Source organism: Ictidomys tridecemlineatus, chromosome X (genome assembly GCF_052094955.1).
Source record: "Ictidomys tridecemlineatus isolate mIctTri1 chromosome X, mIctTri1.hap1, whole genome shotgun sequence".
Lineage (NCBI taxonomy): Eukaryota > Metazoa > Chordata > Mammalia > Rodentia > Sciuridae > Ictidomys > Ictidomys tridecemlineatus.
Window position 1 is genome coordinate 94,262,452 of NC_135493.1, and position 24,780 is coordinate 94,287,231.

Sequence of the window (24,780 nt, forward strand, 5' to 3'; positions counted from 1 at the left end):
AGAGGAAGTCAAAAGACGCAGCCGCAGTTTGACCCCTGGCCTCTTTATTGATTTAGAAATCAGACAGCTAAAGCCGTCCATTGCTGTGTCCCACTGCAGATTGTTCTCTTGTCGTGTTCAGTGATGCCTTCCTATGACTGGGAAAAACAAAGTGACCGTTCCTCCCTCTCCTTAAACCTTCCCGCGCCCTGGAGGGACCAGAGAGCCCTGGGCCCCAAGAGAGGGTTCAGAGAAGACGGCCATTGGTGTCTTCTCTGGGTTACAGTCAAGAATTTTTGCTGAAAGGGTGAATTGTGCGGAGTTCATAGATGGCTGAATAAACGGGTGGGCCTCTAGTCCAGAGGGAGGAGGCTTTGTGCTTTCAGGGTACTGGAGTGAGCCAGGGTGAGGGGCGGGCTGCAAAGGGCTGGGGGAGCGGGGAGGGGCCGGGAGCCTCAGGATTCCTGCCCTCAACCTTTTCTGGTGGAGATGTTGAGGCTGATGGCCTGGGGCCTGGCTGGGGGTGTCTCTTCAGGGTAGGTGCTACTGTTTTTTGTAATGACTGTCCCAAGTAATCGGCGTGTCCATTTCTCTGCAAAGGTGGATGCGAGCACGGCCCATCGGATCGATGGCCTGGCTGCGCTGAGCATGGACCGCAGCAGCCTCATCCGGGAAGGCCTCCGGGTCCCCGGAAACATTGTGTACTCCAGCTTGTGTGGACTGGGCTCCGAGAAGGGCCGGGAGGCTGCTGCGAGCACTCTGGGAGGCCTTGGGTTTTCTTCGGAAAGGAATCCAGAGATGCAGTTCAAGCCCAATACGCCCGAGACCGTGGAGCCGCCCTCCGTCTCCGGAAAGGCCCCCAATGGCTTCAGTGCTATGTACAAAACTCCGCCTGGAATACAAAAAAGTGCTGTGGCCACAGCAGAAACCCTGGGCTTGGACAGGCCCGCCAGCGACAAACAGAGCCCTCTCAACATCAATGGTGCTAGTTACCTGCGGCTGCCCTGGGTCAACCCTTACATGGAGGGCGCCACGCCAGCCATCTACCCTTTCCTCGACTCGCCAAATAAGTATTCCCTGAACATGTACAAGGCCTTGCTACCTCAGCAGTCCTACAGCCTGGCCCAGCCGCTGTACTCTCCCGTGTGCACCAACGGGGAGCGCTTCCTCTACCTGCCACCGCCCCACTACGTCAGTCCCCACATCCCGTCGTCCTTGGCCTCTCCCATGAGGCTCTCTACCCCCTCGGCCTCCCCGGCCATCCCGCCTCTCGTCCACTGCCCAGACAAAAGCCTCCCGTGGAAGATGGGCGTCAGTCCCGGGAACCCCGTCGACTCCCACGCCTATCCCCACATCCAGAACAGCAAACAGCCCAGGGTGCCCTCTGCGAAGGCAGTCACCAGCGGCCTGCCGGGGGACTCGGCTCTCCTGCTGCCTCCATCACCGCGGCCCTCGCCCCGTGTCCACCTTCCCAGCCAGCCTGCCGCAGACACCTACTCCGAGTTCCATAAGCACTACGCCAGGCTGTCCACCTCCCCCTCGGTCACCCTGTCGAAGCCATACATGACGGTCAACAGCGAGTTCCCCATGAGCCGGCTCTCCAACGGCAAGTATTCCAAAGCGTCAGAGGGCGGAGAGGGTGCCCAGCCGGTGCCCGGGCACACCCGGAAGACAACGGTTCAAGACAGAAAGGACGGGGGTTCTCCGCCTCTGTTGGAGAAGCAGACCGTTACCAAAGACGTCACAGATAAGCCGCTGGACTTGTCTTCTAAAGTCGTAGATGTGGACGCTTCCAAAGCTGACCACATGAAGAAGATGGCCCCCACCGTGCTGGTTCACAGCAGGGCTGCAAGCGGCCTCGTGCTGTCCGGAAGTGAGATTCCAAAAGAAACATTATCTCCTCCAGGAAATGGCTGTGCTATCTATAGATCTGAGATCATTAGCACTGCGCCCTCATCCTGGGTGGTGCCGGGGCCAAGTCCCAACGAGGAGACCAATGGCAAAAGCATGTCGCTGAAAAACAAGGCGTTGGACTGGGCCATACCACAGCAGCGGAGCTCCTCATGTCCCCGCATGGGTGGCACAGACGCCGTGATCACTAATGTGTCAGGGGCAGTGTCGAGCGCGGGCCGCCCAGCCTCGGCATCGCCAGCGCCCAATGCCAATGCAGATGGCACCAAGACCAGCAGGAGCTCCATGGACACCACGCCGTCCGTCATTCAGCACGTGGGCCAGCCCCCGACCACGCCCGCCAAGCATGGTGGCAGCACCAGCAGCAAGGGCGCCAAAGCTAGCAACCCAGAACCGACTTTCAAAGCAAGCGAGAACGGGCTTCCGCCAAGCTCCATCTTTCTGTCTCCAAACGAGGCATTCAGGTCCCCACCGATCCCCTACCCCAGAAGTTACCTCCCTTACCCGGCCCCTGAGGGCATCGCAATCAGTCCACTGTCCTTACACGGCAAAGGACCCGTGTACCCTCACCCTGTTTTGTTACCCAACGGCAGTCTGTTTCCCGGGCACCTTGCCCCAAAGCCTGGCCTGCCCTATGGGCTGCCCACGGGCCGGCCAGAGTTTGTGACCTACCAAGACGCCCTGGGGTTGGGCATGGTACACCCCATGTTGATCCCGCACACCCCCATTGAGATCACTAAAGAGGAGAAACCAGAGAGGCGGTCCCGGTCCCATGAGAGAGCCCGCTACGAGGACCCCACCCTCCGCAGCCGCTTCTCGGAGATCTTGGAAGCCAACAGCAGCAAGCTGCACCCCGAGGTCCCTGCCGACAAGACCCCAAAGCCGAACCCTAGCTGGAGTCAAGGGAAGACGGTCGTCAAAAGCGACAAGCTTGTCTACGTCGACCTCCTCCGAGAAGAATCAGATGCCAAGACGGAGGCCAATGTGTCCAAACCCAGCTTTGCAGCCGAGAGCGTCGGCCAGAGCGCAGAGCCCGCCAAGCCCCCGGCCGAGCCGGGCCTGCAGCAGCACCGAGATTTCATGGCCCTGAGAGAGGAGCTGGGGCGCATCGGTGACTTCCACGAGGCCTACGCCTTCAAACAGGCCTCAGGCCAGCCCGTGTTCAGCGTGGGCAAGGACAGCGCTCCCGCAGGAGCCAACAAAGAGAGCCTGGGGATGCCGGTCGCAGCTCCGTTCCTGGAGCCAACTCTGGGGAGCGACGGCCCCACTGTGACTTTTGGTAAAAGCCAAGAGGATCCCAAACCGTTTTGCATGGGTGGCGCCCCTCCGAGTGTGGACGTCACCCCCACCTATACCAAAGATGGAGCTGACGAGGCCGAATCCAACGATGGCAAAGTTCTGAAACCGAAGCCATCTAAGCTGGCCAAGAGAATCGCCAACTCGGCCGGTTACGTGGGGGACCGATTCAAGTGTGTCACGACCGAACTGTATGCAGATTCCAGCCAGCTCAGCCGGGAGCAGCGGGCACTGCAGGTGAGCCCCCCACCCGCATCTCAGTACCTTTATCGGTTGTCAGTTTTGTAATGTGCACAGAGGATTGGGGGCGGGACAGTCGGGTAGGGCAGGGCTGCAGGCAGATTGGGTTAATGGAGCTTATGGTGATTTGAATGTGTGCAAGGATGCTCAGCGAGCGAGTGGTAGCTCAGCTCTTCAGAGCTGAGCTTCGTGTGTCTGGATACTTTTTAAGATTATTCTGTAGATTATGAGAGAACTCCACTGGAATGCTGATAAGTTTTAATTATTATGAGGATGTCTAAAGACTGCATGACGTTTACCTATCAATTGCTTTGATTTCTCTGCCTGTAAGATAACAAATAGATAGAAGCGCTGCCTTAGAATGCCTTACTTGATACTTGCTGGAGATGTGTAGCAGCCGCATGTCTATGGGAATCTTGCAGTTTTTTTTCACCAAAAAGAAAGAGAAAAAGAAAGCTTGCTTAAAGGGATAGAGTATGTATTTAATTTGCTAGTGAATTATGATAGATGTTGTGTAGGAATTTCCTTAAGATATTTTACTTTTAATTAAAAGATGAATAAAGCCAAATTGTTTTGCAATGTTAAGAAAAAAATTGGTTTATGCTTATAAAAATGGATGAAGTTATCTAAATGATCCATTGAGTGCCCATTTTAATTACATAGATGGAAGGATTACAAGAGGACAGTATTTTATGTCTACCTGCTGCTTACTGTGAGGTCAGTTCTTCAAATTTTTATTACTAGAATCTTCCATAAACCTTTTTGAGTTAAATTTCATTTCCAAATATACAAAGGGAAGTTTGTGGGCCATGGTCGTCTTTATTCATTGTGCATTTTTGTTTCCTTTCTGTTGTGTTTTTTTTTTCTTTTGTTTTCTTTGCGTTGTGTTTTTGTTTTGTTTTATTTACCTTCCAAAGAGAATGTCTGTCTCTGCAACAGTGTATGTGTGGATATGCATACACACCACATCTGTATCTATACACACACGACTTTATGGATAAAGAATGTGTGGCTACTTTCATATAGATACTCTTAAATTTTATCTGTTAAACTTTAAAATATCTGAGTTGTATCTCGTAAATTGTGGTTGGTTTTGGGCAAACTTTTCTTTGAAAATACTTTCCTTTAGTGTAAGGCGCATGAACTCGCTCTCATGGTAAGGTGTGTGTTCTCTTTTTTTTTCTCTCCCGTCTCCGTTCTCTTTCTAGCGTGCAATGATGCGCTTCTCAGAGTTGGAGATGAAAGAGAGAGAAGGTGGCCACCCAGCAACCAAAGATTCCGAGGTGTGCAAGTTCAGCCCAGCCGACTGGGAAAGGTTGAAAGGAAATCAGGACAAAAAGCCAAAGTCGGTCACCCTGGAGGAGGCCGTTGCCGACCAGAACGACAGCGAGCGATGTAAGTCAAACCGAGCGGCTGGCTCGTGGTACCCCGTGGGTGAGAGAGGACGGGGCCACCCTGCTCCTGGCACCCGGGGAGGCGAGAGGAAGCCTCTCGTGGATGGTGGCCCAAGGTCCAGTTGGTGGTGACTTGGAGACGTGGGCCACTTTGCCACCTGTGGAAGCAAGGAAGGATTAATGGTCTTTGGCAGGTGGATAGGAATGGGGCGACTGCAGAACACTCTTCCTGGGACCCATCTTTTCAAAGAAATACCTGGTCCTGTAGTTAGCGACACTCCAGGACACCGCAGGCCACAGGCCACTCGTGGTAGGGGTCAGTAGAGGTGGAATGGCACTGCCAGCACCCATGGGGACCAGTCTGCTCTGGAAGGGAGAGCACCGCTTTCTCCCTCCAGAGAACCCGGATGAGGGCCATGAAACACGCCATAGTGAGCTCAGCTGTTAGCTGCATTTGCCATTTTGGGGAGTGGGCAACAGAATCCAAGAGAACGTGGCATATACGTGAGGTGGCCCTGTCCACCAGACAGGTGGCTTATGTCCTAGAGGTGAAATGGGGGCTGAAAGTGTCCTCAGGACACTCTGCAGTGGCAACAGGCACTAGGGGTTGACCCAGGCAGTCACTCTCGAGACTTCCCAGGACAAGAGAGGTCTGGGCGTCTATTGGAGAAGGTTTTCTCTTCATTCTTGAACACGCATGTGAACGACTGACCTCAGATGTTTTTTTTGACCAAGGTGAAGTCTGGTGTCTGGGTGAATATGGAAGAGGGTGGGGACAAAACCCTTCATAGACGGGTTAGTCACACTTACTGGGTGCCTCTGAGAGCTTCGTTCCATTAGTCGCTGTGGGTTGGGTGCTCCCGGCACACTTGGCCGTGCCTGATGGAGTTGCGGGGAGATCTGTGTTCGGGGATGGGGGGGCCAGAACGTGCCCTTCTTACCCTCCGTCCAATGGAGGCCACTAGCCAGGCCCCAGGTTGGGCTACACCAGGACCCCTCTGTTGAGTTAGTCTTGAAGAAGTTAGTTTTGTTGGTAGCGAGGGGTGGCCTTCCGCAGGCGGCAGGATCTCTTGATGGATCTGAACTTGCCTTACACACCACGACACAGGGTGGATATATGGGACACTGGAGGGTCCAGGTCACTCTTAGGCAAAGTGACAGAGACTGCCTTCCTGCTGACCTGGGGCAGGCACGAAGCCACCCTTCGTTCTAAGTTGCTGGGAAACACTGGCTCTTAAGAAGGTTTCTCAGACCCGAGCCGTGGGCGACATGGGCTCAAGATGGGCTCAAAGGCAAGGTGTTTGTGGAAGGGCCGTCTGTCCCCAGGGGAGAATCCCCTCTGTGTTCTGAGTGGATGGCAAATGACTCCAGAGGAAGGGGTGGGGACTTGCCAAACCCGGGTGACTGCTGCCCTCAAAGGCAAACCTGAGTACAGCCCCCCGCCCCTGCCCGCTTTCCAGAGGTTCTCGTCCCTCCCTTCTCCTGCTGAACCTGGAGGCCTGAAACGGGGTGCTGGCAGGGAGCGAGAGTTGAATGATTCCTTCCTGGGCCCGCAGCACAAGGTGCTTCTCAGTGGCAGAGAGGGCAGGAGGGGGGCTGGGAAGGTGCGGGGCTCGTTTGAAGGAGGTGGGTCGTCATCTCCAGACCCTCTAGGGACGTGGAATTTGTGGTTGACCAGGAGTCGTCTCCCTTAGTGCTGCTGCCACCGCCTTATTCAGGGACAGCACTTGCTGGAGCCATCCAGGCGCAAATGAACAGCACACCTCGGGTGGCCCTCAGCCGTGCCCTGCCTGCCCGGGTCTCTTCTGCTGTCTTCTCCCAGGTGTCACCGCAGGCAGGAGCCAAACTGTATGCCTACGGGAGGCGGGGTGCACCAGTAGGGTATGGGACACCTCCCCCAGACTGTCCCTTTCATTTCTTCCATGGTAGCAGGGGTGGCTGTGTCCAGTTTTCATTTTAGAGGTTGAACGTTGGTAGGAAGCGCCAATGGCATTTTGAAGACAGGAGAAGGGACAAGGGGCCGTTTGACCCATTCTTTGCCGAACACGGGTGACTCTCTGTGTCCCTGAGACAAGGGGGGCTGCGCGGGACTTCCTGGCTTGTGACACTTCTCCCCGTCAGGAGAGCACCAGCGAGTCTGTGACCCGCGTTGAGTTTGGAGCAGAGACACCAATGCCCTGGCTGTGGCGGGCGCCAGTCGCAGCAAGGTCGGCCTCGGCTGCCGATGGCGGGGCTGTCCGCAGACGGAAGTGACCTCTTGGGCGACCCCCCAAAGCCTCCAGCTCTCGCGTGTTGTGTAGGGCTCGCTGGGCATGGCTGCCACAGTGGTGAAGTCGCTTTGTTGCCACGGTGACTTGTAAATGTTGCCATGGCGATACTTCTGAGAGGTACTGCTATGGCACAACCATGATAGATTATGGGATGTATGTGCTGCAAGTCATATGACAGTGCTGCAGGGAACAAGTGCTAAACCATGAACGACAGTCATGGCTACATCTGCCTACATCATGTGGCCAAGGGGACATGGCTGCCCACATTGACAAGGGCCAAGAGCGTGGCCTCGTAGTGAGGGAGCCCACGGGTCCCGACCCCACGCCCCGTCTGCCTTCCCCCTGTGCACCCACCCCTTTGCCCCCACGGTGACCCTGTGCCAAGTGACTGGAGAAGCGCCCTTTGAGGAGGTCCAACTCCAGGTGTGCAGGAATGTGACATGGAGCTTTCCCCATAGCTGGTGGCCAGGTGCACCTTGGGCCTTCAGGGTGGATATTCTTTGGGATTGTTATTGGCTCATGGAAGGTGACCTTAACATAAGGTCTTGGGGGGCCTTCACTGAAGAGAACCCAGGGCCTCCCATATGCTAGGCAAGAGCTCTCCCAAGGAGCTTCATCTGCAGCCTCACTCAAGGGAGTTGGCCTCTTTGTCCCCAGAGACATAGGGGGAGGGGGAGGATAGACCCAGTTTGGGAAGAGATGAGGAGAAAGCGGCCGCGCTATGGCAGGATGCAGTCTCGGGGACTGGCAATAGTTTGGGATAGGGAGCCTCAGGTATTGGCCCTTCAGGACAGGGCAGGAGGGGACTGGCCACATGGTGAGCCCTGGCCTGCAGTGCGCCCCTCCTCACCTGCCCCCACAGTGGGCAGCTTTTCCCAGATGGAGGACCCCAGCAGAGACAGGCAACAAGGCCTCTCATCTCATGGGGTGCTCCTGTTCAGCAAGCAGGGAGACAGGTCCTCTAGGTCACCACCTGCGTCGTGAAGTTGGTGATCTCAAGTCTTCCAGGTGGTTTCCTGTGGGTGGAAGATACTGGCAGTTTTCCCAAAAGGTCGAGTGGGTGTGATCTACTCATCTCACTGTTAAGGAAGTTGACGGTGAGGCTGAAAATTTATGTTAAACCTCTCAGAGAGAGACCCTTTTGACAAGGGCCAGCCAGACTGTTAGAAACACAGGGAGCTAGCCCAGGCCTGCGATAGATATAGTGTGACACAAGATCGCAGGAAGGGACACACTCGGGACTGTAAGATCCTTACTGATTGGGGGACGGTGTGTTCTGCTGGAGGACCCCACACTGGCTAAGCTGCTGTTTGACACTGACCTTAGAGGCATCGTGATACTACCCAGGCTCCTTGCTAGCCACCCGGTTTGGATCATCTATGAAAGACTAGAGGGGAGAGAGTACACTTTAGAGGTTTAAAATATTGAGGCTTATGTCAGGCTGGTCAGCGAGGACAGCTTAGCATCGTTTTTTTGTTTGTTTGGGGGACCAGGGATTGAACTCAGGGGCACTTGGCCTCTGAGCCACAACCCCAGCCCTTTGTATTTTATTTAGAGACAGGTCTCACTGGGTTGCTTAGGGCCTTCCTGAGTTACTGAGGCTGGCTTTGAACTCCCAATCCTCTTGCCTCAGCCTCTGGAGCTGCTGGGATCACAAGCGTGCGCTAAAGTGCCCTGCAGGATCTTACCATCCTGCCTAAGCAGCCTCTTTGCTTTGCTCAGCCTGAGCTGATGAAGCCCATCCCCAGGGAGGCCACATGCCATCGTATTCCCACTTTGCAGCCAAAGGGGGCCGAGTTGTAAAGTGGCCCTGTTACTGCCAGACCACTTAAGAGAGTCACAGAGCAGTACAAGTGAGACCCCAGCCAGCCCTCACCATGTGCCCTGCCAAGCTCAGTGTGGCGGCCATCCCGACAGCACCCATGTGAGCTTAGACAGGAGGGTTAGGCCCCCAAGTGTCTTCTCTGGCTGCTGCCTAGCTCTGTCTCAACTCCACCATGATGACAGGCCAGCCTTGGCCATATCCTGGGCTGGTATACACCTGCAGAGGCCCGCCAAGCTATTCCCTGCAGGGAGCCTGGCTGCTGAGTCCCAGGCTCCACTCTCCTGGTGCACATGATGCATCATCATCATGGAGAGCATTTGGGGAGGTGCAGCCATTCGTCAGTGAGAGCAGGCACGGGCTTGCTGGGGCCTTTCTGCCATTGAAAACACAGGCTAGCCGGGTGCCTGTAATCCCAGCACCTGCGGAGGCAGGGGGATCACAAGTTCAAGGCCAGCCTTGGGAACTTAGCAAGACCTTGTCTCAAAATAAAAGAAAACACATAGAAGAGGGCTGGGGATGTGGCTTCATAGTAGAGCAAAAGTTCAATTCCCAGTACCAAAAAGAACAAAAGGGAGCAGCAGCAGCAGCAGTGTGGGCAAGTCAAGGCCAAGGTAAAGTTGGAAGTTTTGTGTGCAGCCAACCACCACTAGACACTGGCAATGCCCCGGAGAAACCGAGGTGGCCAGAAGCCGGGCTGGTCTGGAGAAGGAGTGGTATTTGAAAGGGGCTGAGGAAAGGAGAGCCGAGATCACCTTGGGAGGCGCACCGTTAGTGGTTCACCTCAGATTGACTTTGTGGATCAGCTCCCGTGCTCCCAAGACAGTGAACTCCCACCATTGGGAATGTGGAGATCCTTTTCATGGGCCGAGGGTGAACACCCTAACCATGCTGTGGTGGCTGTATGGTTATTTGTGTTTTATTGTATATTGGGGGTGAAAGGGGACACCAGAGCAGTCAATGGTTATTTCTTGGACTAGAGCAAAAGCAGGAGGGGATGTTGATGTTGGGCTGATGGAAGGAAGCACCTACCTCCCACGCCCCGCACCAATAGGCCAAGTTTAAGAAGCAGAAGTGGCTCCAAAGGAGCCTGAGTGAGCAGTTTTGCAAGCAGCTGGACTGACCAAGCCAACCAGACACGACCAGCCCTGAAGGGGATGGGGTGTCTTGTCTGTAGACATGACCAGAGTCCCCGTGGGGGTTCCCCTATCTCAGACAGGAAACTGGAACAGCCCCTAGTGTTAGCGGTAGGCATTCCGCGTTGGCTGTCAGATTGCGCCCTTTGGAGCTGTCTCTGAACTTGGATGTGTACTGAGAGTCCTCCCCTCGCTGGGCTGCCTCTGCAGCCCTGGGCCGCCTCCTGGTCCTCAACATCCCGCCTCCCGGTCCTCTTTCTTCACCGTCTCTCCTGTTGACCCAAGAGAACATGGGTGGTATGTGTCCCATAGGTGACATTGGGGGGGTCTTTATTACATCAGCCCTTCGTGCATTTCAAAACAGTGACCTCAACAAAGGTTTCCATAGAGATGTTTGCAGCCTGGCCAGCTTGGTTGGGTCTTGCTGAGAGGCCTCAAGCGCTTTCAAAGTGGTGGCACCTCATCTGCCTCCTCGTGCCCCTCATGCCCCCTTTGCAAAAAGGTGGAGAAAGAGAGAGAGAGCGTGGGTCGGCGCCCAGGCCTCGCTTGCTGCTGTAGTTGCTGATCTGCTTGCCAAGTGTCCTTCCACTCTGTGCTAATGCAGGAGGACCCTGATCCCCCAAGAAGGGTAGCAGATTACCCTGGGCGGGGCAGTCTCGCCTGCTTTTCCAGCCCGGCCATCTTGTGCGGGCCTCGGTCTCAACCCTGCATTCCCATCTCGTCCCCCATCCCTATAGGCGAGTTTACTGCTGGGAACAAACATGATCCCTTTGAAGCCCCAGAGGACAAAGACCTCCCCGTGGAGAAGTACCTGGTGGACAGGCCACCTGTGAGCGAGCCACCCTCCTCTGAGCAGGGGGCTGCTGAGGTGCCCGGTAGTCCCACCCTCCGGCTGGACAGGAAGCGCAAAGTCTCAGGTGACAGCAGCCACACTGAGACCACTGCGGAAGAGCTGACGGAGGATCCTCTGCTGAAAGCCAAGCGAAGGCGGGTCCCCAAAGGTGAGCTCGGCCGGCTTCGGCTGCCTGCTCGGGAGGCCTGTGCATGTGGCCTCGGGCGGATGGCCAGGAGATGCGGACGTGTGTGGCGCGCTGGCCCCATAGACAGCATCTGAGAGGGGGGCCACGAGGCACAGCAGTGAGCATGGCCATTCCCACACCACCTCCACCAGACCCCACCCTGGAGCCCTGGGAAGCCGCTGCCCCCTTCCCTCCCCACCCCCCATGGCACATGCCAGCCCCAGCCCAGAGATGGCCAAAGACAAAATAGGTGACCTGCTCCAGCTGACATTGACCGCATCCCCCCCCTCCCCCACCCCATTAGTGATGTGTAAGACGGTTTGTTCTCCCCCCAGGGGGCTTTTTGATTAATTTGTAGTTATTTCTCCATTAGATGACTGGCCTGAGAGGGAAATGACAAACAGTTCCTCTAACCACTTAGAAGACCCACATTATAGTGAGCTGACCAACCTGAAGGTGTGCATTGAATTAACAGGGCTCCATCCTAAAAAGCAACGCCACCTGCTGCACCTTAGGGAACGCTGGGAGCAGCAGGTGTCCGCAGCAGAGAGCAAACCTGGCCGCCAAAGCAGGAAGGAAGTGACCCAGGCCACTCAGCCTGAGGTCACAGCCCAGGGGAATAACACCACCGAAGAGAAACCCGCCAGGAAAAGGGCAGAGGCCAAGGGCAACAGAGGCTGGACGGAAGAGTCCCTCAAGTCCAGCGACAACGAGCAAGGTAGGCGGGGACAGGTCACTTGCTGTGGGAGGGGCTTCTTAGAGGGACCAAGGCCCCAGAATTTGAATGTTTCTAGGAGGTGGCGGGCACAGTTGTCACCGTGCCCTGGCCGGTTCCCTGTGCCCTCCCCACTTCCTTCCTGACTACCCCAGGGCCGGGCAGGAAGGGAAGTGTGGGTGGCCCCGGGGCCTTGCCAACCTCGGGCTGTCTCCAGTCACCAGTCCCTGGGTTCCCCCCACCTTGTGGGTGGGGTGGCCGAGCCTGGAGAGCTGGCTTCGGTCCTCTTGTCCTGGCCCTTTGAAGAAACTTGCCACTTGGCATCTTGTGGGTTAACCTATTTGCCATTTGAATGTGGGATAATTAAAATATTAATGCTTTGAAAACATAATTGGTATACCTCTAAAAACTGAAGCCGCTCCAGTGATCGGTGCTCACAATGGGCTTTTCTCCCCGCACCGGCTACAACCGTGTAACGCCTGCCTCTCTGTCCCCCGTCCTGTCCCCGCGCCCGCCCCCGTCTGCAGGCCTGCCTGTGTTCTCCGGCTCCCCGCCCATGAAGAGCCTTTCATCCAGCAACGCGAGCGGCAGAAAGCAGACTCAGCCAAGCTGCACGCCGGCCTCGAGGCCTCCTGCCAAACAGCAGAAAATTAAAGAAAGCCAGAAGACAGATGTGCCGAGCGCCGACGAGGCCGACGGCCAGGCGGCCGCCCTGCTGCACAAGGACCCTGAGAACAGCGAGAAGCCATCCGGCAAGAGACTGTGCAAAACCAAGCACTTGATCCCACAGGAGCCCAGGCGGAGCTCGGCGCTGACCGGGGACTACTATGTGGACAACTCGGATGGCAAGGTAGCACCCCTGGGCCAGGGCCGCCTTGTCCCCAGACTCCTGCCTCCACCCCGCCCCCAGGTCCCTCCTGTCCTGGGGAGGCATGTCTTGGGGTGGCAGCACAGTTCAACCCCTGCCCCAGCCCTCCTCTGATAGGCTCCCCCCACCCCAGCTGTCTCCCCCCCAAAAAAGACCAGGAGAAAAAAACGGGTCTTACACTCTGGGGACCGGAGGGCAAGTGGCCTGGGGGTGTTGAAGGGACACCGACTTAAGTGTGCACTACCTGATTTCCTAACAGGTGACTGTCCGGAGAGTCCGGAAGCGGCCTGAGCCCACTTCGGACTACGATCTGTCACCAGCCAAGCAGGAGCCAAAGCCCTTGGACCGCTTGCAGCAGTTGCTACCAGCCCCCCAGTCCACGCAGCTGCCTCGCGCCAGTTCCCCCCAGGAGACCACCCAGTCGCGCCCCATGCCACCAGAGGCACGGAGGCTTATTGTCAACAAGAACGCCGGGGAGACCCTTCTGCAGCGGGCAGCCAGGCTTGGCTATGAGGTGAGTGTCCATGCGGGCCTTCTGGGTTCCACAGCGCCCAGCAGAGGCGGCGGCAGCTTCAGGTTGGGGGTCGCTGGCCGGGGCGGGGGGGGGGGGGGATTTGGAGACCAGCCCAAACCCCACCCCCCAATCGGGGCTGGGCCACGTGGCAGCAGGATGGAAAGTCTGACAGAACCCGGGCCTCGAGGCTGGGGGAAGTTTGAATGCGCCCTTTGGGTTCAGATGTGCGAGGGGAGAGACCAGACGGAGGGGAAGAGCCTGGTTTTGGAGTTGCTTGTGCTGTTGCTGGTGGAGGGGGTGGCATTCCGTGACAGGCACAAAGTGGTCGTGCAGGGTTGGGGCACTGGCCCTCTGAGGTGGGGGAAGGGAGGCCCACCTGAGTGATGTCTTAATGAGTAGCCTCCGGGCTTTGCCCCAGGCTCACTGCTCCTTCCCGTCACCTGTCCTGCAGGTTTGGCTTGGCTTGGCTGACCTTGGCCACCATAGCTCATAGCGACTACATGCTTTTCCTAAGCCCACACGATCACAAGGCACTCACCTTTGTGTCATAGCCACTGGTATTATCCCCCGTATCAGATGAGGAAACTGAGCCCCCAAAGGCTTCAGCGACTTGGAGAGATAATAATCAGCAGGGCTCTGAACCCCAGCCCCCCAGCCCCCCAGACGAGCTCTGGTTGGAGCGGCCCCTGCGCGGCTCCCCACCACACACTTGTCAGTTGAAGTTGTGTTGTAATGGCCACAGGCCAAGGCGGTTTTGATGCTGGCATCAGTCCTCTGGGAGTTGGATGGGGAATATAAACTGCAGCTCAGGGAGCCAAGAGGGGAGGTGCAGGGGTGCCTAGGTGGAGGCTGCTGGCCGGGCTGCGCTGAGGCCCAGGCGTTCGTAGGAGCCTGGCTAATATCTTGATCCTGCTGCTATCTACTGTGCCTTGACCCTTTTTTTTTTTTCTTTTTTTGGGGGGAGGGGGTACTAGGGATTGAACCTAGCCACATCCCTAGACCTTTTATATTTTATTTTGAGATCTTTCTAAGTTGCTGAGGCTGGCTATGAACTCACGATCCTCCTGCCTCAGCCTCCAGAGCCACAGGCATGCGCCACCTCACCTGGCTCCTGGAACTTTCTTGGGGCTCACCAAAGCCACAGGTCACCCCTTGACCTAGAGCCTACCCCAGAGGCATGGCTGAAAGGGTAGGAACTTGGAAGTTGGTCCTCACCTCTGGGACAGTCCTTTGAAGTGCCAGCAGGGTGTCTTGGGGTGTATGTGCCATTGTTTGTACCTCCTGTCTCTTTGGGAATGTCTGGATGATCTTGGCAAGAACTCTCTGGAAGGACTTGGTAACTAGTTCAGTTGCTTGTGGATTAAATTTGAGTGGCAACCAATCCATCCCCCACAAGCTGAGCTAGGAGAACAGGGCAGGTGCCAGGCCTTGCCTTCCTAGGAGCCAGGCCACCCACCACTGACTGTGACTTGTGCTTCCCACAAGCACTGACGGGGAGGGAGGGAGGGAGGGCAGCCAAAGCCTGTGTCCCTGGGGTGGGGTGGGGTGTTTCTGGCCTGACCTTTGATCTTGGCTTCTTTTGCTCCAGTCTCACCCCTTCTGTGTCCTCTGAGGTACAGCTTTCCTACTTCCAGTGGGTAGGTTTGAGGGCCTAGACCAAGAAGAACTTGAACTACACTTTTTAGGCTACTGAGCCTTTGATGGCCTTGGGAATGTTTGCATAAGGACAACTCCCCACCCGCTTCAAATGTAAATTGCAGTATGTAAATGTCACAGGTCACCCTTCTTCTTGCCAATTGTTTTAACTACTAGATAAAGCTTCTCTCCTGATTTGTGAGGCAGAATTGGGCCATGCCCACGTAGCCATTTACATACCCCTTTCCTGGGGTAAGGTGCCTTTGGAACCCTAGCTTTGGGAGTGGTTTCCCAAGGGTCTTATTGTTTCCCACTTTGCATAAAAGCTACCCCCAGGAATCCAAAAGGTAATGGAGCTTTCCTCGCTGTTCCTCTGGCTCCCTAGAACCGTCCTCTCCCTTCCGGTCTTAACTAGGCCTCCGGAAAGACCAGACCCCCTGGAACCTCTCCCTCCCGCTGGGGAGGCTGGTTCTGGGACTCAAATGCCAGTGTTTAACCACTTGCTTGTGCATTTAGTGGTGGTGGTTAAATTTTCTATGAATTGAATAAATCATGTTTTTAAAAAAGTTAATGAGGCATTTAATTAATTAACAATGTCGGGTTTATGGCCTTTATGGTTACATTTTGCGGTTAATGGCATTCGGCTTATAGCTGCTTAACAAAATTGTCCAACAAAAACAGTTTGATTTTGTTTGGGAACAGGAGGGCTGCCTTCCTGGTTCCCATTCCTAGCATAGAAAAGGAGCCAAGAAATGTAGCGGGTAGGCACCGTTGGTCCCGCGTCTTCGCCACTCTCTGTGTTGGTGACAGCGGTCGCGCCATCTTTGAAGCCAGCTAGGAATGTACCTTTAGCCCTCTTGACCCCAATAGACGGGGTCGGAGGGATGGTGGTCACAGCTGGACCCCAGCTCTCTATCCTGGCCCTTGGCTGGGCCTTTGGAGTCTCCCCAGCAGACCAGGTAGCGGAAGGCCTGAGTGCCAGACCCAGGGCTTCATGCTCATTGAACTTGGGGTTAACTCAGTCTCCCGAGTGTAGCAGGAGCCCTTCCCCTTCCTCTTCCTGAGCGCTGAGGTTGCTGTGGGCCACCCAGGGCAGAGGGGCAGTGCTGTGCCTTGTAGTGCTTCCCAGCGGACTGGGGATGGCTCCAGGAACAGCTGCGTTCCCTTAGACTCCGGGGCCCTTTGCTTGGAGGTTCCCTCCCATCAGCCCTAGTGGCCGTGAAGGTTTCCAGGTGAAGGCCATAATTGTCAGAACAAATAACCCTCGGGTTGGGAGGACACCAGGCAGGCCGCCGGGACCCACGGAAATTGATCTGTGCACAGCGGTCGGCGCGCTCAGAACTGCTCCCGGGTCACCTGCCGGGGCCTCTCCCTGGCTGGGGCGCACAACTCATTAGCTTGCAGCCATCCACTCGAGGCCGGCTCGGGAGGGCCTGCTAAAAGAGCAGCGGCTTCATGCGGTATCCTGGATACCAGCGCTTGGGGCAGGTGGCCCGGGAGCTCAGAGGACTGTGGGCTTTCTGGCAGGTTAGGTCGCCAAGGAAGATGCCTCCGTGGGCACGCCTCGGCTCCTCCTCCTCTTGCTCGGGAAGGGAGCTGTCACAGTGACCTGAAGCAACAGGGCACGGGTGGCCAGGTTGGCCAGTGTGTGTGCAGCCTTCGCTTCATATGGGAGGGGGGGGGTCTGGAACATTCTAGTTAGCACCCAAGCCAGCCCTCGCCTTTGACTGGCTTGTCTTAGAAAAGGGCCTAAAAGGTTTTCCAGAACCCACCTCACATCCTTGGGTGGCCTTACAGATGAGTGACCTAAGAGTTTAAGAGAGACCGCCCCCCCCCCCCCCCCACGCTCTGCCGGGCCCCCATTCTCAGTCCCTGCCAGCTCTCCCCTGGGCAAGGCGCGCACGACAGGAAATACTGAAACCTGATTTCTGGTAGCAGATAGTGTTCAGTGTGTTTTAAAACTTTCTTAATCAAGGTAATAAAGCATTGCATAAATTACTGCTCGGCTTACTGGGAGCGGTTCATATTAATATTTTAACACGCCAAAGAGGGAAGATTAATACCAGTGATTCTCATGCAAACTGTTGACACAGAGCACGTTCTGCCAGGGGGGAGGGGAGGCTCGTTTTTTGTTTCATTTTGGAAATGTGTAGGATGCCATCGATGGTCTACCAGATTCCTGTCGTTAGCTTAAGTAAATAAGAAAATATTGTATTGATCCAGCCCAGAGTGGGGGGACAGTGGAGGAAGGTGGGGGGTGGGGCTGTGTGAAGCCTTTATGTCATCCCCCCCACACAAGGTTCTGGGGATGGAACCGAGGCCTTGAGCACGCTAGACACACCCTCTGCCATCTGTTGAACCTATGAACACACTTCTGTCCTGGTTAACCTCCTGTGTTGGGGGGATGTTCTGCCTTGGTCATCTTGGTTTGGGGAGTTGTTGTTGTTGTTGTTGTTTGTGTGTATGTACCAGGGATTGGACTCAGGGGCCCTCAACCACTAAGCCACATCCCAGCCCTATTTTAAGTTTTTAAATTTAGAGACAGCGTCTCACTGAGTAACTTGATGGTTGCTGAGGCTGGCTTTGAACTCGTGATCCTCCTGCCTCAGCCTCCCAAACCGCTGGGAGTACAGGCGTGCCCCATTGTGCCCGTCTCATCCCACTTTTCATCTAGATTTGTGCCCCCCATTCCTGCCGGTTAAGTGGCCTGAGAAATGAGAATGCCCTTATACCAGCTAATGCTTTGTTTGAAATGGTAGCAGCTGAATCCCTCTGACCTCATGCTGGAAACTGGGATAAGGATTTTTTTTGTGTGTAATTCCAGGGGCTCAGAAGGCTGAGGCAGGAGGATCCTGAGTTCAAAGCCAGCCTCAGCAACTTAGCAAGGCCCTAAGCAACTCAGTGAGGTCCTGTCTCTCAATTTAAAATAAAAAAAGGCTTGGGGATGTGGCTCAGTGGTCAAGCATCCCTGGATTCAATTCCCGGTACCAAAAGAAAGAAAGAACTGTGTAGTGCAGTAGAAACCCAGGCCTTGCTTAGGCTAAGAATTTTTGTGAGTCTGCTTATACCCTCTCACCGCCCTGGGTGTGGGCTCCTTCAGAGGAGGAAATGGAGACTGCAAAAGTTGAAGCATCATTGGCTCGGAGCCAGGTCTCAAAGTCAGTGGCTACAGAGCCCTGGATGACACCATCCCCGAACTGGCCAAGCCGCCGTGGGTTCTGGGGCCCCGGGGTGTGAGTCTTCGAGTACTGCAAAACAGTCTCCCCTGGTGAGGTCACTGTGGTGATCCAGTGGTGTCTCCCATCTCCGCCCCACAGGAAGTGGTCTTGTACTGCCTGGAGAACAAGATTTGTGATGTGAATCACCGTGACAACGCAGGTTACTGTGCCCTGCACGAAGCTTGTGCTCGAGGATGGCTCAACATCGTGCGACACCTCCTTGAATATGGCGCTGATGTCAACTGCAGTGCCCAGGATGGAACCAGGTCGGTAGTGTGTCTTGCCTTGGCCTGGCCCAGCAGGGCCGAGACAGTGGCTCTCAGGGTACCTGGAAACCTTGGGAAGAACCACAGAGGGAATTGAATTCTCCAATTGAATCGAACAGACCTTTCTGGCCTATTTGAATGTAAATGTCCCACTCCTGGCCAGGGCTGCAGCGCTCCCATGGACCAGAGCGCCCCCCCCCAAAAAAAAAAAAAAAAAGTCAAGGTCTGTGTGAAGGGTCAGGGTTGTGGCCTTTAAGACCCTGGGCTGCTTATCACCGTCTCTGAAATCACTACTTAAAAATATCTGTGAGCTGGAAGTCCTAAGACACAGACAGCCAACTGCCGTCCCTCCACCGGTTCCACAGGACCTGCCTCACCACCCACATCCCAGGCCCTGGCCCTCGCCCTGTCCTTGACCTCAGTTTATTGGTCAGGGACCCAGTTCTGAGTCAGCTCAAGCGTCTTCCTGGCTCCAGCACGTTAGGGCCCCGCCTGGAGGCAGGGCAATGGGGTTCCCGGACAAAGGAGCCACACAGAAGCTTCTGGTCTTCTGCACTTGGCAGTTGGCATTCCCTCAGAATGGGGTGTGGCTGGGGGCAGTGGGGGGGCTCTGTACCCTCCCGAGGACACACCTCACTCAGCCCTGCGCATCATTGGTCAGTGTGCGGCCCGAGCCAGGCTTTCAGAACAGTGTCTGTGCACTGGACACTGAACGTGGTGGAGTCCCACCCCGCCCCCACTGGATGCTATAGCAATGGCTTGTGCCTTGGCCTGTGTGAAGATTGGGTTGTTTTCTCTTAATCCCAGTCAGTTTCCTTTACCTGGCGAATCGCAATTGCAGTTCATTGAGAAGACTTTTATTTTAGGCTTGACAACCTCCTTAGGCCAGGGAGTGAGGTCAAGTGTCAAAATGACAGTAATTACTTGCAGGGCTTTGGGCCCGTCCCTGTGCCTCAGCCTCCTCTTCTGCGAAAGCAATGACCTTGCTCACCTTACTCCCCTCCTGGGTGAGATATTACACCCAGGAGGCCCAGCAGCCTGTGGCACCCGTGTGCCCGGTGTGCCTGTTACTAAATGAGACTACTTGGGAGGAAGTGGCACGGGCCTAGTCTGAATGTCGTCGTGCCTCTGTCCCCAGGCCTCTGCATGATGCCGTGGAGAACGACCACCTGGAAATTGTCCGCTTGCTTCTTTCTTATGGTGCTGATCCCACTTTGGCTACATACTCAGGTAGAACCATCATGAAAATGACCCACAGCGAACTGATGGAGAAGTTTCTCACAGGTATGACAGAGCCCAAGCAATGTTCTCATCCAAAAGTTAGATTGGGGGCCACCGGCCCGTGTGGCTGAGCGGTACAGCTCTTGCCTGACACGGACGAGGCCCTGGGTTCCATCCCTAGCACTAAGTCAGTTCCTCACCAGACTCTTCCTGCCAAGGAACGCCACAAGTCAGATGGCAGGAGCTACTTTTAGATTGGGATGTGACAGGGCAGAAACCAAAAAGGCTGGGTTTTTTAAAGCTCTGAGCGACAGCAGCCAGGCGTTGGGCCTTTGGTATGAGGTGACCCTATGCTAGCGAGGCCAGTTGATCTCTTTGCTTGAAGATTCTAAAATGTTTCCTAAAGCTATTTGCATTTTCCTCAAATGCATTTTTCACTAGAGTATGGCTCTTGGGGTTTATATCATGAGTCTGGGTGAAATGAGCGGGATTCTCTGGGTCACTTTGCGGTGCGTGGTCTTGGGCTGACCTGTCTTCTCAGCCCCGGGCGCTCCCAGACACTGCGGCTCAGTTCCTTACCAGACTCTTCCTGCCAAGGAACGGGCCTTGTTCCCCTTGTGTTGCTCAGCGCATCAAAGAAAGGGCCCACGCAGAAGATGCTACTTTGTTTTGGGGTGTGAGGCTGGAAGACCCCTTCACTCCCCAGTCTAGCTCTGGTTTGGGGGGCCAGGGTGGATCTGTGCCTTGGGGAAAGAGGTGAACAGATCTTGTCAGACACCACGGAGAACAGGGCTGCGGATACGGTGTCGGTGATCAAAATAGGAAGACAGGAGGGGACATGCCAGCCTGTTGTGAATTGAGAGGACAAAATACCTGCGCGGGGGTGCCCCCCCCCCCATGTGCACATCGTTTTGTTCTCACCTGGAGGTCTTTGTCTTGTTTTTCTTCCCGTTCTCTGCAGATTATTTAAATGACCTCCAGGGTCGCAGTGATGATGACTCTAGTGGCACTTGGGAGTTCTACGGCAGCTCTGTTTGTGGTGAGCAGCTTGGTTCTCCTGGGGTCTCTTGGGGGGGGGATGGGTTGGCGGGGTCCAGTCTGTGGGCCAGGGCCGGGGGCGGTGGGCAGCAGAAGCAGGGCCCAGGCGGAGAGAATCTTGTTATTTAGGACCCCCCCCTCGTTCTGGTTTAACCGACTCCCCTCCTCTCTCTCTTGCCCCATATTAGAACCCGATGATGAAAGCGGATATGACGTTTTAGCAAACCCCCCGGGTCCTGAAGACCAGGATGATGACGATGACTCCTACAGCGACGTGTTTGAATTTGAGTTTTCAGAAAGCCCCCTCTTGCCGTGCTACAACATCCAAGTGTCCGTTGCTCAGGGGTGAGCATGGCTCTCGGCTGGGGCCACATGTGGGTGGCGGGGGTGGGGGAGAGGCCCCCTGTAAGCACACGGGTGGGTGGGTGAGTTCTCAAATGTCCATGGACCTCAGATACTGCCATCAGCCTCTTCCACAAAGAGCACGCGTCCGCTTGATGAGGCTGACCAGGATGGCGCAGCAGAATACAGATAGCTCTCAGTTGAAGAAGGTTCCAGTCACCCTCGCGAGACCAAGGGGCATTGAAGTCAGTAGCTAGAATTTCACAGAAAAGTCAGCATTTTGGATACTTGAGTCACTGAGCACTTTGGAAAGGGGTTCCTGGTAGGCACCACCTTCTTCAGACTCCAACAGGTCACCATAGGGCCCTCCCAGTCGTTTGAGGTCTGATGGCCTTCAGTGACATACTACCTTCTCACCTAAGGATATGTGACACTGGGGAATCTTGATCCTCAGATTTGGTTAGATCCAGTCTGGCCCCTGTGATCTGGGTAGTTAGTGTCTTGGGGTGTCCAAGTCAGGCTGCTGTGCCTTCATGCTACCAAAGGTGCTTCATGAGTAAGGTGGTTCTCAGACTCTAAAGCTGTGAACATGTATGCCATCACAAACAGTGACGGAAACCCGAAAGTGTGGCAGGGTGTACATAAGGAATGTAACACCTTCTTAAAATGTCACTCCAGAAAGATTGAGGGCTAGAGGGTGGGATGTGGGCCTTCTGCGTTTGTCATGCTCTGTTGGTGAGAGTCTGGGGAGACGTCAAAGAGGTTGGGACGCGGACTTGCTTCCCCTAGTAACAGGGACAGTGGCCATCAGCTGGATGAGCAGGACTCAGCCAGTTAATTTCCATCAGCAGTGGAAGCCCTGAACCTTCTTAAGTTGATGTTTCTTTAGAGACAGGGTCTCGCTGAGTTGCTTAGGGCCTCAGTAAATCACAGAGTCTGGCCTCCAACTTGCCATCCTCCTGCCTCAGCCTCCCCAGAAACTCACCCGCTGGTCTTGCTCTTTTGCAGGCCACGGAACTGGCTGCTGCTTTCCGACGTGCTCAAGAAGTTGAAAATGTCCTCCCGAATATTCCGCTGCAATTTTCCCAACGTGGAAGTCGTCACGATCGCCGAGGCAGAGTTCTTCCGGCAGGTTTCTGCGAGCCTCTTGTTCTCTTGCTCCAAAGACCTGGAAGCCTTCAACCCCGAAAGCAAGGAGCTGCTGGATCTGGTGGAGTTCACCAGCGAGCTGCAGACGCTGCTGGGCTCGTCCGTGGAGTGGCTGCACCCCAGCGACACAGCACCCCAGGACTACTGGTGAGCGCGCAGGCGCCCCATGTACAGTGTGTCATAGTGTCAACCCTTGTGCATATGTGTCATAATACGACTATTTCTGTAAAGAAAGGACACTATTACATATGAAAATATCTCTTCTTTATATAAGAGAAATTACTCCAGTCAGAAGGACTTAGAAACCTGTTCTTTTCTTTTTAATCTTTTAAGTCGGTTTTTACGAAGTTGTTATAACGTTTCTTTACTTTCCAGTGCTTTGAGATATGTATGTTTTTACTTGGAACATTTGTTTGTTTTCTGTTCTTTTTTAAGGAGAAAAAAAAAACTGTCAAGGAGCTCACACTTTGATTTCATTTCATACAAAGCTCTGGTGACGCGGTGGGTAACCGTGTCACGTGTGGTCAGGACCGTGTGGTTGGTTTGCAGGGGCGCATTGGGTGAAGGCACTTGGTGGAGTTGTACCTTTTATGTTTTGTTTACAGAGCACCTGCTCGGGCCAGGTAAATGCTACTGGATGAGATCCAGTAGTGTGTAATATAAACCCAAACCATATCCACACACAACAACTAATTGTATGAAACTTTTATATCCTAATTTAAAAGCTGTGAAATTAGTTTTCACGCATCAAACCGGATTGTTTATATGTTTAAACATTTTATGCTCTTATTTAAAGAAGACTTTGAGCTATTTTTTTCTGTACTCTGTAAAATATTGAAAACTAACATAATATGTTGAGGTTGCTTGAAGATGTACATAAAACTAAAATTTTCTGGATTGTGTGTTTATGTTTGAAATCTGTGTTTTAACTTTGTAAGTAAATTCTCTGCCTTTGTATTTATATTTTACAAAAATTTTCTTAAAAGGCAATAAAACTGTTGAGGAAAGGAGAAAACGGTAGTATCTTGCGTCCTATGTATTCCTAAAGGGTGGTGGTGGTTGTGGGTAACAGGTTGATGATCATTTCTCTATGGATAACTTTTGAACCACTTATAGTCTCCCATAAACCAAAGTGGAAGCCACAAGCCTGTAATCCCAGTGACTCAGGAGGCTGAGGCAGGAGGATCTCAAGTTTGAGACCAGCCTCAGCAACTTACTGAGGCCATAAGCAATTTAGCGAGACCCTGTTCTCAAAACAAAAAGGGCTGAGGATGTGGTTCAGTGGTTGAACACCACTAGGTTCAATCCCTAGCACCAAAAAAAAAAAGAAAAGAAAATTGGAATACAAGATTTCAGAGGAATCGCCTTCAGAGTAGGATTCAGAGTCCTATTCCAGGAGTGCAGTTCTTAGATATCAATCTTTGTCCTTGGTTCTTCTCTTCCCGTTCATCTCCTTTGATGCCTTGGCAGGCTCTTGCATTGCATTTGACCTTGGCCTGCAGCAGTCCCGCATCATGGCTGTTATATCTCCCAAAAGTTTGTGTTTGAGACAATGCAAGAAGGTTTACAGGAGGATGAATCCCCTGATGGGATGAACTGAGCGGTGACTGGAGGCAGGTGGGGTGTGGCTGGAGGAGGTGGCTTTGGGGTCTATATTTTGTGTCTGGAGAGTGGAATCTCTGCTTCCTGATCATCAACATGAGCCGCTTCCCTCTGCCACACTCCATGATGTCCTGCCTCACCTCCAGCCCTGAGGAGTGGAGCCTGCTGTCTATGGACTGAGACCTCTGAAACTGTGAGCCCCAAATAAACTCTCTTTTTGAAATCATTCTCATCAGGTCTTTTCTGACCAAAACAATGGCCAGCCCTTGATCTTCAGGGGAGCTGGGTTTCTCCTGAACCCCCATATTTGCTGGCCATTCCCCCTTCTGGCTTCTTTTGGTTGTGTGGCCCTTAGCTTGCCTGGCCCTCAAGTGAAGTTGAAGAATCTGCTCTGGGCACTGTCACTTGGCCCTTGATTTCATGCCACATCTCTTCAACACCTGTCCTTCATCGCAGGGTCTAGAAGGCTGGAACTACTTGCTTCCCTTGCAGCTAGGTTCTCCAGCCATGTTCCCTTGGGAGGGCTGCATGGGGTGGAGGCCCCTTCCTGGTTCAGTGGCTGCTGGGCCATGCATTCAGTGAGATGCAGGCCCCATCACCAGTGCTAGGATTCCAGACTTTTCCTTGACTGGTTCCTTTAGCCCTTCCACAAACCTGATAAACATCATGACGTCAGTTGTTGCGTCATATTGATGTCCCAAATGTCCTAAATGCCTTCCCATCCTGCTCAGATCCCAGAGAACTCTGAGGCAGAAAGGGACAACTGGGTCACTGGAGATGCCATGGGCACACTGTGTGAGTGGAATCCTGAAGTGCACGGGGGATGGGGAAGGCTGGTGAAGGGACAGCCAATGTGGTGTGGTCAGAGAACTCCATGGGGAACGGCAGACAGCGTGCCGTGCACTCTCTCTCTCTCTCTCTCTCACACACACACACACACACATACACACACTTCTTTTGGAAGACGTGGTACCAAACAAAATTTATAATGGACCCCAAACACAACACAAAAGGGCAGCAAATACAACTGTTTGGCTCTCCCCGTTTTTCTGATTGTAAACATCCGAGCGTTCTAGAAATGAGGTTCTCCTCCTTCCTCTGCCAGCCCCCTTGCCCTCTCTTGCTAATAGTTGGCTGGATTTTTA

At 54.3% G+C, this 24,780-nt stretch overlaps 1 protein-coding gene across 7 annotated transcripts in view; it reads left to right on the forward strand.

Annotated features, from left to right (window-relative positions):
• Bcor (BCL6 corepressor) overlaps nucleotides 1-23,048 on the forward strand; it is a 123,036-nt gene extending 99,988 nt beyond the window's left edge. For 4 of the 7 annotated variants that reach the window (XM_078034961.1, XM_078034962.1, XM_078034960.1 and 1 more), the window contains exons 4-15: nucleotides 580-3,423; nucleotides 4,090-4,143; nucleotides 4,635-4,821; nucleotides 10,786-11,049; nucleotides 11,441-11,785; nucleotides 12,310-12,632; nucleotides 12,910-13,164; nucleotides 18,117-18,283; nucleotides 19,422-19,567; nucleotides 20,466-20,543; nucleotides 20,731-20,887; nucleotides 21,893-23,048. In XM_078034961.1, the coding sequence (XP_077891087.1) occupies nucleotides 580-3,423; nucleotides 4,090-4,143; nucleotides 4,635-4,821; nucleotides 10,786-11,049; nucleotides 11,441-11,785; nucleotides 12,310-12,632; nucleotides 12,910-13,164; nucleotides 18,117-18,283; nucleotides 19,422-19,567; nucleotides 20,466-20,543; nucleotides 20,731-20,887; nucleotides 21,893-22,184 (5,112 nt within the window). In that variant the 3' untranslated portion in view covers nucleotides 22,185-23,048. The remainder of the gene's footprint in view (nucleotides 1-579; nucleotides 3,424-4,089; nucleotides 4,144-4,634; nucleotides 4,822-10,785; nucleotides 11,050-11,440; nucleotides 11,786-12,309; nucleotides 12,633-12,909; nucleotides 13,165-18,116; nucleotides 18,284-19,421; nucleotides 19,568-20,465; nucleotides 20,544-20,730; nucleotides 20,888-21,892) is intronic. The other 3 variants (XM_078034965.1, XM_078034964.1, XM_078034966.1) reach the window with 3 other exon arrangements.
• Nucleotides 23,049-24,780: the final 1,732 nt, after the last annotated feature.